Here is a 15,727-nt window from a genome sequence, read left to right as displayed (position 1 = left end):
CTGAGCTGGATATCTTGTGAATGCTACTTTTGGCTACTTAAAGTTGCACCTGAAATATTCTTCAGTAAGAAGATTCATACTCTGCTTTTGGATAGATGCATTCTGTCAGCAGAAACTGAGTGGTGCAAAATCCAAAACCAGATTTTTTTCAGTGCTAATTGTTTCATTTTAGTTTTAAAGGTTTGAGAAGCACTTAGGTTCTCTGTTAAGTTCTCTATACAAAGACAACTGCTGCACTTGTGGAAATGACACAAGAGGAAAATGTGCCTTTACCAGAGGAAACATACCTCTGATATTGTGTTTTAAACTTACAGCAGCACATTATTTTTTATTTTCTAAGAGGTATTGAATAGGGAAGAAGATGCTTGTTTGATTCTCATTCATCTTAAATTTTATAAATATTAATTTTTATTCTTACTGTGTATGCCACTTTCAGATTTCAGTGAGATGCAGAATTTTGGTGCCAGATTTGCATATTCCCAAAATAGAGCCTGATGCTCCTCTACATGTTTTTACTTAGTGCTATTTTCCAATTTATTCCTCTAAAAGTCAGGAAGAGTGTTTGTGACCAGTGATTCCAAGGATAAAGTCAGAAAGCAAAACTCATAACACATTTCCTTTGTATTCAAAAATACACTGTGGAAAATCTGAAATATTCAGACACAAAATTTGGACTACTTCTAGTTATTGTTAGAGAGTTGAAAATCCGAGAGCCAAGTCAAAAACGTCTATGATGTTTGGAAAAGAAAAGAGAAGAAAAGAAAAGAAAAGAAAAGACAAAACAAAACAAAAACCCCACAACACCCCCCCCCCTGCCCCGCCAAGCACACACACACACAAACCCAAAACAAAAACCGAAACAAAACAACAACAACAAAGAAACAAACAAGAAACAAGGCTGAATTGGTATTTTAGGAAATAAATTGAACTTCCATTTCAGTACTCACAGCACCTGTAGAGGGCAGTATCATTCAACTAAACCCACTAAGTAATGGAATCCACAAAGCTATGGGAAAGTGTTGGCCCAGTCCTACAAGTAAATATAGTTATATCACATGACATCATATTACTCGTGAGCAACAGAATACTATTATGAAAAGGTAATAAATTGGCACTCTGTATAGCTAGGAGTAGTAAAATGTGAAAAATAGAAAATAAAAGAAAATAGAAAACATATTTAAATTAGTGGTAGTCCTAACAAGATAGGTGTTACAAAACTAAATAAGTGAATTAGTTCAGTGGGTAAGTAGTTACAATTTTGTGTAAAATGCATAACATTTCTTTAAAAATAAGCAAAAATAGCATCAATATTTCAAAACCTATGTCACTAATATGAATGACTGTTACCATAGGATACTTAGAGTTTATATAATGGGTGTCATTTGAATTGTTATCAATATTAACTCAAAAAAGACTTATTTTTTCTTCTAGATACTATTGAAAGACACTATACAGTATCATTTCATGTATGTTACTTTTTACAATAAATGATGCCAAATACTGTCTTTTAATAAACTGAAAATTCAATTTGAGAATGTCTAACATGGTCTACTGTAAATCCAAGACAAAGTGGCTTATTTAAATTATAAAGAAATGAAACAAAAATAAAAAAAGAAGAACCTCTCAATTGAGAAATTATTTATACATTACAGTGGATTTACCAGAAACTGATTAAATGTCTTGTTGTGACCATTACAGGGAAAAAACTTTCATTTAAACTTCTCCCATTCTTGTAGCTGTTGATGCATAATTATTCTTGTTCTGAACTAGGACTTTCTCCATAAGACCTCTATAGCTGCTTAAACCTTTCAACTTCAGTTGAAAAACTAAGAGAAATTAATAGAAAGAAATATGTCAGGGATCCAAAACATCAGTTATTAGAAACAAAAGAAACCTACTATAGATGAGACTGCCTTTTCAGCCACCATCACTGCAGTGATGTCGATATAGACAAGAAACCCTGTGTTACAGGAGAAGACTGCACTTATTTAACCGTAGGAGGAATCCTAATAGACTTGGTCATGCAGTTTGAAGGAATCCTGTCATTACACTGATAAGATTGGGTTTTATGCTGTGAATTAGTCCAGAGTTGGATAAGCAAGTGTGACTGTTTCAGTGGGATCGTATTCTGTTCTCTCATACATATATATAGTTTTTTCTGAAATCAATAGGAAGTACTGATGTTAACCCACTCACTGGAAACTCGGGGACAAATTTTTCAGAAGTAACTTGTGACTTCAATTACTTTGCCCACTGAGCTGCAGGATTTAAAGAGTAATGATTGATGTGGGTGTTAAGAGTGCTTTAAAACCAAAAAGACGTCTGCAAGATCAGAGCCTAGACCTTTTTGCATATGAAGTTCTAAAAGCCCCTAAACTCAAGAAAATGCAAGCAACCAGAGAGCTACCTGGAAATCTGTACAGCATGAAGCCATTTATTTTTTGATATCCTATTTAGAAGGCACTGTTTGCTGTCTTTTTTTTTTTTTTTCCAGATCCAACTCCATTCCTTCCTCCATTTTGTGTGAGAGCTTTTTATTCTTGTCGAATTGGTCTCTTGAAATCCCAATGCAGTGCAGCTGATTTCTAGACAGCAAAATTCTGGTCCTATACAGAAAATTCACTGAATTAGGACTATTCACAAAAGGAGGAAACGTTCTAGAGGTTTAATCCTAACAGGTGCAAAAAGCACTTATTTCTGCATTTTATCTCATGCAGTGGTCACGGATCACAGTAAACTGCACAGATTGAAAAAAAGAATTAGTTATTGTTAGTCAAAGTTGCAGCTTTAAAGTGTTTACTTTTTAAGGTATGACCAAAGTTAAAAATGCAGGATTGGTGTCATCCACCATTGTGCTTTTTTTCTTTAGTGAAATTACAGAATATATGGTTTTAATTTTCATACAAATTCCTATGCTCAAATATTTTGTTCAGCGAGCATTACGTGGCTCACAGAAACAAGAAATCTAAGCAATATCTAAATAATAATTTGATCACCTGTAAAGATGTAGGTAGGAAATTTAATTCTGGCACCAGTATAGTTGAGGGAGAAGGTAGACCAGTTGGATTCAAAGGAAGCAGGATGTATTTATAAGACAAGTTACAGAATGGGCAATGGATTAAAATAAAGAAAGCTTAACTGCAATACAGCAAGCACATAAGAACTATTGTAAGAAAATTTTCCTGTTAAACTATTAGCCACAGAAGTGATTTGCATTGTATGAGTGACAGTTTAATATAAATTCCAATGCACATTCCAATATTGCATATTCAGATTTTTAACTCGTTTGGCTTTCAGCTAATAAACAGATGAAAATAAAAAACTTTCTTCTATATTTTAACAACAATCTGCTATTCTTACAAAGAGAAGTTTCCACTGCTGGAAGGCTGAATCACATAAGCTTGAATACTTTGCTTTACCCTCTGTCTGCTTATTTTCTGTAAGCTGGTTTGCAAATGTATACACTTTCTGCAGTACGTAGTAAGAAATAGAGGTAAGTGATATTAAGTAGGCTCATTATAAGACACATTCACTCATGCTGTGCATTTCTCAGAATTTAAACATGGACTGTTTCAATTTTCTCTGACTGCAGAGGCAAGTAATATTAGCCATGAGTCTCGTATTGGTCTAGCTGAGAGTCTGGAATCAGAGAAGAAGACAGTTATACCACTTGTGGTCGTATCAGCCCTGACTTTTATCTGTCTAGTGGTTCTTGTGGGTATTCTCATTTACTGGAGGTAAGTTGTTTTTTGGTTGATCTTTTTTTCAGTTCTAAAGAGCTCTGATTTGAAAACTGTGATTGGCATTATTGAGCTGGTTTATACAACAGAGACTGCATCTTGTCTCTCACCATGTCTTCGTAATTTTTTCAGTGCCATAAAGATGACAAAATAAAGTGGTGTCTGTCCAAAGTACTCAAATGCAATTCTTTTTGTTTGCAGAGGGTTTAACCACTGCAAATAGTTTATTTCCATACTGAGAGATCTTAGTAAACAATTACTTATGATTATTTATCTCCTAGAAGCCAAGTGACTTAACAGAGCACTGGGAAGAGCAAGAGGGAAAAGAAAAATAAATAGCATGGCATGGGGTTATTTTCTCTCTTTCCAATCCATTAACAGTTAAAAAAGGTAGTTGTTGATTCAGAATGAGAATCCATAGTCCTCAACAGGACTATGTGAATAAGCAATTCATAGAGTACTGTAGGAGTTTCTGTAGCTGATATTATATGCAAGATAGAAATGGATGGGAGAGTTTAGTGATACTATAATAGTGTAACTGTTTGAAGATCACTTACTAAGTAACTCTTATGATGTTCTGTGAGTAAAAAGTTGTTCTACTTTGTGATTCTGCCAAAATTAGCCTACCAGCCTTTCCAACCTTTTACCAGGTAACTAAGGATGTGGGTTTTGTGCACACACATGCTCAGGTTTCCTCATGAACGTGTTTTTCTAACTTAATAAATTGATATGCTAGTAAGAAAAAAAAAATAGGATAAAGAGAATTGATAAGTATAAGAAGTCATGATAACCTAATCTGTGAGAGTGTGAAAATACTCTGTGTGTAATCAGTGAATGTGTGAAATACTGCAAGTTGGCCTGAGCTAAAAGCATATCAGGAATCTAGTTGGCACTATGTGGCACTGCTCCAAGCCTTTGGCACTCTTTTGTTGGTTCTAAAGCCAATCTTCCTAGGGACATGTATGCTTAAACTCCCAAACCCGTGCACTTTGTCAAATGTGGAAGTTCTCAGGGACAAAATGCAGCAGTGGACCAGAAGAGGGAAATAAGTTGCAAAAATTTCCTACCACGGAGGTTCTTGCTGTTCAGTGATTGCCTGGAACTTTATCCTGTTACTACTTCTGCTATGCTAACATAGAAAACAGCAGTCAGAAATAGGACCTTACTCTTACAGGAACTGTACAAAGAAGGGGGAAGACATACCTAAACATCTCACAGAAGCTTCCAGAGCTTGTTTCTTCTTCCCCAACCCCCACTAATCCTGCTTAATCTAAAATGCAAAAATAAAATGGTGGAGAACAAGTAAAGAGACTCAGACTGCCCTTTCCAAGCTACTGACTACTGTAGTCTCCGCATGTGATGTCAGGATTATGCTTACTGACTTTTCTTCTAGTTTCCTGACACTGGTTTCCTGTCAGCCTATCAGGATATGTCCCACATGGGGATAGAAAACATTCTGTCCCTGAACAGACTAGGCTTGAGAAATTGAGTTCAAGCTTCCTTTGTTCCAGGCAAGTGTGCTAGCTAGTCAGTCAGCAATCACTGTGGTTAAGGACACTTCTGAAAATTAATTTTGATAAATATTTCTTCTGCTTTCCAAAGTAGTAGTTAATTGTCATAATACTTGAACAACTCATTTCTTAGTTTATACCTAGTTTGATACTTATACTGTCCATCCCAGGATTTCCAGCTAACCACTTGCATACTGAGAATCTTGTCATGTCTTTCATGTTACGCAACATAAATGTTCATGTTTATCTTCCAAAGAGGTTCATCCCTGATGCTAAACAGTATTTGAAATCTCTTCTATTTGCCAAAGAACACCATCCATTTAAAGACCCAGATTGTAAAATTCAGTTCTAGTAATCCTACACATTACAAGCTTGTTTTTGTTGAATAACATGGTGTTCATTTTGTATTCTTTTTCTGAGAATGAACAACTCTGTAAAGCGGGTCTTTCAGAATAAAACAAAAATCCCGTTAAACATAATATCTTCTTGACTTGAACTTAATCTTTTCTGTATTTCTTGTGTATTACAAAATAAAATATGGAGCTCTTTTATTGATAATCCTTAACAAAATTCTTTTGGCATTATGATAAGACCAGTAACTACTTCTTGTTTCAGGGGAATGAAACATAAAGAGTATGTATTGTAGGACTTTGTAGCCCTCTTTTAAAGTTACCAAAACCCTCACCTCTTTATAAAGCCTGGAAAAAATCAAGATAGTAATTCCATTGATATGCAGTCTTTATTTAGCCTGGAAAATATTATTAGAAGGTCTGTGATATTTTTTATGGTTAGATTTATATTATTTTGAAATAATTAATGTAAGCTGTCAATGTTTCTTTCTGTAATGCCTTTTTTTTTTAATTTGGGCCAATTATTTTCACTTACTAAAGTTCATAAAAATTTTATGTTTTCAAGAAGTTACCCTATATTCCTTTTTCAACAGTAGTCCAAAAAAAAAAAAAAAAAAGTATTGGTATATCCTAGCTGGTTATTTGAGTGAATAATGCTTTGGGTTGTTTCCACTATTAACTCCTAATATGAATATGCAAAAGGTGTGTTATTTGGTTTAAAAAAACAATAGCTACAAAGAGCAACAAGTTCTAGTCTCTCAGGGTTAAAGAAAGGCAAAATTATTTTGTTCTTCACTTGAATGACTTGTATTAGAAAAATAATTCTGTACCATCTGTTGTTTGGGTTTTGGTTTTGGGGGTTTTTTTACATGAAATTGTTAATCAGCACTTGAGGAAATTCCTCAATCTCTTTGCTATGTCATTAGGCACAGTTTCAATCTTTGTTTGATAAAATATTCATTTCTCTAGCAGGGATGAAAACTTCTAATGGCAATATTGTCAAAGATTGACTAATTGCCAGTAAGAAAATACACAATTTTGAACTAGACTGTTTCTGTGTATCTTTTGTGATTCAAGCAACTTTCAAGCAATTTAATTTTCCTTTCATTTCTTCAACATGAGTAAGATTACAGTGGAATAAACAAGGAGATTCTTTTACCTGTTTAATGGTCTTATTGTCCTGATAGACTTTTTTTAAAGCTTTAGGGAGAATTTCCTGTCCAAATCTAGAATTTATCCAACTTTCTCGGTATCTCCCTAACTGACTGAGTACTTGCAGCAGAGATGCAGCAGAAATTTGAAAGTACTTGCTCTATTCTTTTCTGAATGGCTTCATTTTTACCATTTTTCTTATTAGTTTTATAATGGTCACTGTAAGAAGAGCTTGAAGAATAGTAAAATGGTAGCAGTTATCAGGGAGTTGTACCATTCACAATTCTTTTGCAGTGAATATATGTGAATTTTAGTAAAACACTAGCTCTAATAACACTAACCACAAACTGCTAATGCACTTACAGCTACATTTGTATCTGTAGATTTACTGAATATCAGCTGACTGTCTTGCAGGCTCTTAGACATCTCATGACAGCAACACATCAGAAGTTACCAACCTGATGGCAGACAACACCCTGAGTAGCCATTAACTTTTAACTTTCCTCTACCACCCCATATCTTTAAAAGAGAGCTGTCAGAGAATATTCATTTCCTTTTTCATTATTTGAACTGATGCCTTGAGTCCTGTGATAAGTTTATGGGAACAGAATTGAGAACCCTCTTTAAGGATCATTAAACTTGTACATGCAGAGACACTAAAATCAGAGATTTAAATTCACAAAAGCCACACTCATCCATCCATGAAGGAAAAACGTTTCAATGATGTGACATCAAATTATAAATAAAAGTGTTGATAAAATCTGAAAATTAAAATTCCAGCTGAGAAGCAGATAAAAATTAATTGTAGCCATTTAAAAATTGAATAATTGGCATCATTGGATCCATTGATGATCCATTTGAAGATCCTTTGGCTCTATCAGATCTTTAAATCATCTGAACATTTTAAAAATAAATTCAGAGAAGTGTTTGAGAATGCTTATTGGTAGATAATCCTGTGAGCTCAAAAGAAGTTCTCAGAGGGAGAAGTAACTGCCTCTAAGACCATTCTTGGTGAGCAGTGGATGTGCAAAGACATCCTCTCACAGATGCCTCTTGACTTCCAAGGTTCCAACCCTTCCTCAGTCCGTGCAGCAACGAACACCCTGCACGTATGCACGTTCCCATGCACAGACAGTGCCGTGCTCTTTGCCTGTCTCAGTGACAATCCCAGTTGAGCTCTGAGCAGTCTCTGCTCTGTGGGGAGAAGTAGACAGATATCCTCAGCCAGGGTCAAGGGGTCCAAATGCTGGAAAAACTATGTCCTCCACAGTCTGAGGTTTATCTTGTCCAAAGTTCCCACTGAAGTGTTCATTCAGATCTAGTGGTCCTCCTGTGAGACGGAAGCACTGCTGCTGCTTCATGCCTTCCTATACAGATCCAGACACTATAATTAATTCAATGGCTTAGCACCATCTCCATATATAAAGTGTGTGATTGAAGAAGTGCTGTGTCTAAATTACAAATTACAGTTTTAGGTTGAAGATCTAAATTCTGTGATGAAAGGTGTAAATTAAATAATCGGTTTAACATTGAGTGATGGGACCTTTGTCTGGAAGTTTGAAATAGTCATCACTTTTTTCATTAACAACAAGTGATAATTAACGATATGTGGATATTAGCATTAGGTTTAGTCATGAAGGCTTTCACTGCTGATGGAGAAGCAGATGGAGTGCCTATTTATGAGTCTTATTACAGGTTAAGTCAACTGCTATGAATTTGTCTCTCAAATGTGCTAAGGGTGTAATTTATTTTCAGCCACAATTAATTTGTTAAAGATTAAAAATACATTGGTTCAGTGATGGATAATAAGTGTATGGCATATTATGAGGACATTTTAAATACTGCTTTAAATGTGAAAGCAATTATGCTAATTAAGTTCTTTATAGCTCAATCTTCTCTCAAGCAAGGAGGTGACAAAACTGTAATGTTAGCCCATAAACTTTAGGTATGATCATTGTTCACAAGCAGTAGATATTTGGGGAAGGACACTTTTTGGGTTTGGAGCTTTAGCATCAGGCTGGTCGATATGTTTGGTTGGTCCATCCTGAATATGTTCTTGGTCTACATCCAAAATTGCCATTTCAAAGTAAAACAAGCTACATAAGAGATAGCATTGCTCCAAACTTCTCATGCAGAGCCAAAGCTTCTCTGTAAACATCACAAATACGCTTTTAGAGGATTCTAGCTTCAAATTACTTTGTCACATGAATCACCAGAACTATTTTGCATGCCACAGTTTTCCCTTTGATGTAACTGTCCACTTTTTCTTGCGTTTTAAGAGAATCTATATTGTACACAGATAAAAAAAATCCCAACAAATTCCAAGATTATGGGCATGTTTTCCAGAGGCTTAATTCAAATAAGCTTACCAAATTCTTTATTATCTTCATTAATGTTCTGAAAAGAATGACAACAGCCACATTTTCCCTATCTATTTCTCAAAGTATCTTCAAAATTTATTTTTATTTATAACTGTTATATGAGGTAGTTTATCACTGCAGTGATACAGGGATGGTACAGAATTTAAAATTAGTGATTACACAAAGTAAAAATCATACAACGGCTTCAGCTTTGAAGAAGCAGAATCTCGTAAATATAAAATGCGATTAATATTATTGTGATGCATATATTTCTTTTTAAATTTAATGATTAGTGAATAATATTTAAAAAAGATTAAGTGACCCAAGTAAAGATTGTTATTAGCATGTCTAATCATATGGAGATTTTTTAATTAAAGAGGCTTTGCAAAGCTTACAGCAGCAGTTGATTACTCATTCTCTTGAATAGCTTGGACTGTTAACAGATGCTATTCCTATTATCTTCACATCTGGATTACAGCACAGAAACAAATAACATTATGGGTCATAGTTAAGGTTGATTCCATTTATATTCATACTTCAATGTTTTTGCAACAAAGCTGGCATCTCCTGGAGTTAGAAATTCCCCTGTTTCTGTCTGTCAATTTCGGGAAGTCCTCCTTTGTTAAAGTTCCCTCAGTGTTGCAATTACATTAGGAAAAAATTGTTTAGCCCCCAGTCATAGTAGTTCTAGAGCCACTGTTAGGCTGTTACAGGGCATGTTGTCTTTTGTTGCATTTCCACATCCGCAGTGGGATCTATCAGTGAGTTACCAGGACTGATCTCATACACTGCTCCATCTTCAAGCTAGCATAATGACGTGAAAGGAAACATTAATTGTGTGTGGGAATTTGGATAAGCCAGGAAGACAGTAGCATTTTTTGTACTTGGAATTGCACAGCATCTACGGTAGCTCCTGATGCAGAGTTCCTCTTTCAGCTGTCACTCTGTCCTCTGTCTCTGGTATAGGTAAAGTTGCATGAACTATGTATTATTCTATATTGTATCGTCAAGTTGTATGCATAATTTGATGATGTGCTGGGGAAATATTTATATTGTAGCAGTAATATTTGACACTCAGTGAAAACTGGTTTTCAAAACCAAGATTTTTCTTTCTGACTCAATAATGCCAGAATTCCAAACGATCTTAGATAGTGTTTTGGTGGGGCTTTTGTTTGTTTTAGTTTGTTTGTTTGTTTATTTGTTTTGCAATACTTATTTATGTTTCTTCCCCTCCAGGAAATGTTTCCAGACCGCTCACTTTTATTTAGAAGATAATACATCACCTCGAGTGATTTCTGCTCCCCCAGCTCCAATCTTCCCAGTCTCAGGTACTTCTGGAAACTACTCTATGGATTGGTGTTAACTGTCGGAAGATGCTATTTTATATCTGTCAATGTGAATTCTTCACGTACTGTAACATCTGTAAAACAGATTTGTAGCCTCTTGTACAAATCTGTGTAAACACAAGTGCACTTGATGTTGGCAGAGACTGGTGTTCCTAATGCTCTCTCCTGTAGGTAACACAGAAGAGAAATATTCTCACTTTACAGAGTTGTCTCTAAGATACACTGTGCCTTCTAGCCATTTAAGGTGTAGCCTCACTAGAGTGGCTGCTGCTAGTGTAGCCATCTGAGCTACTCTAAATAGCTCTAGTTCACTGTCTCAAGGTGGAGCAACATATTTTGCTATATTTCTACCTTTAATTGAATATGTCACCAATGTATAGAACATTCCCTATTCTTTTTACCAGCAGGATGAGCATATGCCTCATCTGCCTGCATTTCATTTCAATTATGTTCTTAAACTTATGTATTTTACTAGCATAGTTACTATGGTAAAGTTCTCTGGGATCCTTTCATAAAAATGATACAGAAGTTCAGAATAGTATTGTCATCTTCTGGTTCTATATCCACCACATTTACATGGAGAAATTCTTTCTTTTCCTTCCTCCTGAAGGGGTATCAGAGGAGCACATGCAGCCCTCCCAGCTTTTTCAATCGGTGTAGAATGAAAGTACCTTAAACAGATTAATTCTGAAGCAGATCCTAAGCCACATTTTCACCTATGAGACAAGGATATCTTGTTCCACAAGTAATGTTTTTACAAACTGTGCTGTTACACAAGGAGATATATTCCCATGGAATGAATAAGGGAAGAAGATCAACCCTTGTGTAGATAACAAGTAAACACAATTAAATAAATCCCAAACATTAGGCTTCTATTGTAACTGAATTGTAGACATCTTTAAATGATCTTTAAATGCCTTTTGTATTGATTACCATTGTTAGGAAGTGCATAACCTTTTACTAAATGGTTAAAAAGCAGAGTTATAGCTTGATTTAAAAAAAAAAATTATATGATTGTCAAGTGGCAACCACTATAGGAAATATCTGCTCTAACACTCTATCACTAATTTATTACAGTACAAATGTATAATTTTCTTTCAATTTTTTTTTACCAGCTTACCTCAGGGAGGAGGCATTTTCCGTTGTCAAATTGCATTTACAGTTATTCTGAGTGCTTAAAACAGGTGTTTTGAAGCTGGAGGGTTTCCTTATGAAATGCTGATAAAGATAAAAGTTTATCCAAGTGACTGAAGATACAGAAAATATTATATGGAAAAAGCTGCAAGCACCAAGGAAATAGTTTGTTTTATTTTGCATGCAACAGATATCAAGTGAGCAAGTTCTGAGTTTTCTGTTGTACAAGTGTTGCAGCAGCATAATTTTACAATTGAGTCTAACTGCGACATAACACCATTAAAGAGTGTAGGCAGGAAGAGCATTTTGTAACTGCTAAGTTTAATTCCTATGGATATGACCAAAAGCACACTCCACAGATCTCATTATATATTAAGTCTTCCTTTTGAAGGGTTTTGTTGGCAGAGAGGGGAGATCTGCAGTTATTCACAGAAAATGCCATGGCACTTGTCAGAACAATTCAAAGATGAATTCAAATAATAATCAATTACAGGGTAGTATTCGGACCCACTATCAAACTCTACTCTGAGTAGTTTGAAGCGATGTCTACCGTCCAGATATAAAATACATTCCTGGTTCAGAAATGATTGAATTGGGAGATTAGCACTGGCAATGAAACAAAACCTGACATCTCTTTCTCCCTCACTCTTAGGGTCATTTGCCTACGATTCTGGTTTTGTGTTTGCATGTCATTAGGATAAACACTTTATGCCAGGTTTTATCTCTGAAATGTGAAGATAGTGTTACACAGTTGTTCAGCTTCTCTTAGGCTTGACTGGATAAATTCACTTTTTTTATTCAGATCCAGTCATGTAAGTGGAAGACCAGATAGATATTACTACAAATCAAAAAATTCTTGGTAACTGAAAGCTAAAATTATTAGATGGGTTAAATGCTTAACACTGGTTGAAGTAAATAACAAGTCCTTGTTCAATGTTTTTGACGTTTCGTTCTCATATGAAACAGTGATGAAATTACAGATTGTGAAATAAACTATTTTTAATCCATGAAAGGCTTTAAAAAAAAATTATTATTTTTCAGAACCAAAACTCTGTGAAAGAATATGCTCCTTTAACAGATAATTAACAAGCAGATGACTTTGTTTACATGGCATCTTTGCAGGAAAGAGAAGATTAAAAGTCCCAAAGACTTTTGGCGTGAACCCTGATGAATGTTCTACACAAGAATGTTTTTCTGTATTTGTATAAAGTAAAATGAAGATGTCCTGAAATATAAATATCAGATAGAAAATTCAGACTCAGTATCAGAATGCCAAAGTTACATGAATCACATTTATTCCTTGAGAATGTAGATATTTTCTTTGTGGGTATCCAGAAAGTCTTAAACATAAATCCTTCACTGAAAACTTGAAATATGAGGCCTGGTGTGAAAATTTGCAGTCCGTACTACCAAGATCAGACCTATTATCAGTAGGTAATCATAGAATCATGAGGAGAATGGGGGGAAATTCTGTACTGGAAGTAGTCACTGATGCAGTAAAAGATTAAAAGAAAGACTCCTTTGGATGCCAATGCAAACATGCAACGTATCAGTTAATATTAAACTAGTGGTATAATGCTGCTTTAATTTACTAGGCTTGGGACTATTCAGCCAGTCCATGTAGTGGATCAGAATTCCAGTGCAACAGTAATCAGCATAAAGCACTCAACAACTCTGCCAAATCATTCATTCTTGCTTTATCTGTATTATTCAGAGCTCTGTTCCTATACTCTCCCTTTGAATATCTAGTAGCAAACAGATAATCTTCCCATTTCTCCTTGACTTCACAGTGAATTCTGTGTGTTTTATTTACAGACAAGCTCAGCGTCTTGCAGAATCAGCACCTCGATTTGGGGGGGCTTAAAGGCCCCCCTTAGAGCAAGATCTAGCAAGAAATTTTCTTTATCTTCTTCCCAAATAATCATTTAGAAATGTACAAATGTTAGATAACTACTTTAGAAATGTTAATGATGTTTGTTAAAGAATGTTTGATTTTTGTGGGAGTTGTATATCCAAAGTTCATGCCAAAATTTTATTTCAGGATGTTATGTGGATTGCCTGCATATAAACTTCTTTATATGTCACTGGCTTTTTATTCTTCATAAATATATTTTTTGTCTTTTCCCACCCCTAAGATGATGTTGGAGCAATTCCAATAAAGCATTTTCCAAAACATGTTGCAGATTTACATGCAAGTAATGGTTTTTCTGAAGAATTTGAGGTATGGCTCTATGACGTCATCTTTCTTCTTAGTACATACAGATAATGTTCAATTTAAATGCCTGGAAACAAAAAACAGGGGATTACATTCTGACTTAGGCACCAATTTCATGAATGCATGTAAATATAAGTGCTGTGAGCCTCATAAGGAGTTTGTGCATAAAGACTAGGGAGATTAATAAAAGCTAACAGGACTGGAATGCAAATGGCAGTATTTATTACTGTAATAAAATACTAAATGATTGTGTGAGTAAACTGTGCAAAGATAATGCAATGTATATGACTTATCAGATAGAGTGGTAGATCTAAAGCTTTACCAATGCTAATGAAAATTTAATTTTGCAGAAGCTACCCACATTTGCTTGTTCCATTTACAGGGAAAATAAAATGGAAGTAATAATGAGTACACGTGGCAAGACTTCTGATTAACAGGGGAGCTAATGTAGTCTTCATATATGATAGTAAAAGATTTAAAGTTCCTCTGACAAAGTATTATAGTTCATAAGAGGTATTTCAAAATATATGCTGAAACATATGCTCTAATCATGTAATTTTATTATCACCATATGTAACTCATGAACTTCATCATTTTTTCACATTAAGATGCATAGCAGTTTAAAGATAGATATGTTCTAACTTAATTCACATAAACATTAAAACCCCAAATACTTTAAAGATATTAACATTTTTTTACAAGAGATTTTGAAGAAAATCAGTCAGTTGGGATGGAAAAGAGTTTTTTAATTGATCTATATTAATTTAAATGTGATTGTAATATTCCTGCTGCAAAAACAATAATGAAATTTAAAAATTCATAGTTTTGCATCTTTTGGTTTTGCTTTTGTTTTCCTAGTCAGTGTATTGTGATCTAATGGACAAAAAATTTCATGTCCTTCACGTAACCTACTTCATCAGCATTTCTTCTTCAATTCATTTAACATCAGAACATCCATTTGATTGTTGGACCAAACTTGTAAATACTTGTGAATGTCCAGTTCAGTATTCATATATTACACATGTGCATATGCACTGGCAGGACTGGACTCCAGCCAGACTGTCTGTTAGTAAGAGCAGATGTTGAAGGACAGCATATAAATACAATGGTTCCAAAGCTCTTTCACCATTAGTGAGTACAGCAATACAGAAATTAGATTGTTTATCCTAAATTGATCTTTTCCTATGATTGTACTTTTCCTAAATTACAGCAGTGATCCAAAGACTAAATATGCTACACCTCACTGAACTTCAGCTGCACTATCTGAAGTATTTCAGAATCTTAACTATCTTGAAGATCCTTTTTGACTTTACAGAACACTCCAGAATTAGTGTCCTGTTCTTTTCTGTTCTGATGGAGAATGTAGAGGATTGGGAAAAACTGAAATACAGTCGTTGTCTTTGCAAAGTTAACATATGTTTGAAGAGTACAGGAGTGGTTCAGGTTTTGGTGTTTTTAAAATATTTTTTATATTACTATAAACTATAAAAAAATTACTATAAAAATCTAATTTTTATACCTGTAACCATTTTTCATATCTATATTTAAATAGGTGAAGGTTATTTCTATTAAAAGGAATTATTAAAAGTGTTGGGAAATCTTATTATAGTACTTTTAGCGTTGACAATGTATTTCCTACTTAACAATGTGGACCTTATAAATGCTTGAGTTTCCTGTCAGCTGAAGTAATAAATAAAATAATTTTGTGAGCCTTGCAGACTTTGTGCCCGTCTCCTCAAGCCTGTCTCTCTCTTTATAAGATTGTTGGCTTCATTGTGACCCTGCTGGCAGCCTGAGTGAGGGCTGTAACTCTGTCCCTCACTGGAGTGCCATGAGGCTGACAGAGCGGCACATGGTCCTGCTTCAGTGAAGGTTTTGCAGCTGAAGGCAAAGAGAGCAAAAGTATTCCATAGAGAAAC

General features: G+C 34.8%; 1 protein-coding gene across 5 annotated transcripts in view; it reads left to right on the top strand.

Moving 5' to 3' along the window:
* PTPRZ1 (protein tyrosine phosphatase receptor type Z1) overlaps nucleotides 1–15,727 on the top strand; it is a 134,473-nt gene that overhangs the window by 100,612 nt on the left and 18,134 nt on the right. For all 5 annotated transcript variants that reach the window (XM_050324906.1, XM_050324907.1, XM_050324905.1 and 2 more), the window contains exons 13-15: nucleotides 3,593–3,737; nucleotides 10,350–10,441; nucleotides 13,729–13,814. In XM_050324906.1, the coding sequence (XP_050180863.1) occupies nucleotides 3,593–3,737; nucleotides 10,350–10,441; nucleotides 13,729–13,814 (323 nt within the window). The remainder of the gene's footprint in view (nucleotides 1–3,592; nucleotides 3,738–10,349; nucleotides 10,442–13,728; nucleotides 13,815–15,727) is intronic.

This window comes from Myiozetetes cayanensis, unplaced genomic scaffold (genome assembly GCF_022539395.1).
Source record: "Myiozetetes cayanensis isolate MyiCay16 unplaced genomic scaffold, myiCay2020 scf3, whole genome shotgun sequence".
Classification (NCBI taxonomy): domain Eukaryota; kingdom Metazoa; phylum Chordata; class Aves; order Passeriformes; family Tyrannidae; genus Myiozetetes; species Myiozetetes cayanensis.
This window is presented reverse-complemented; position numbering and strand designations above follow the sequence as displayed.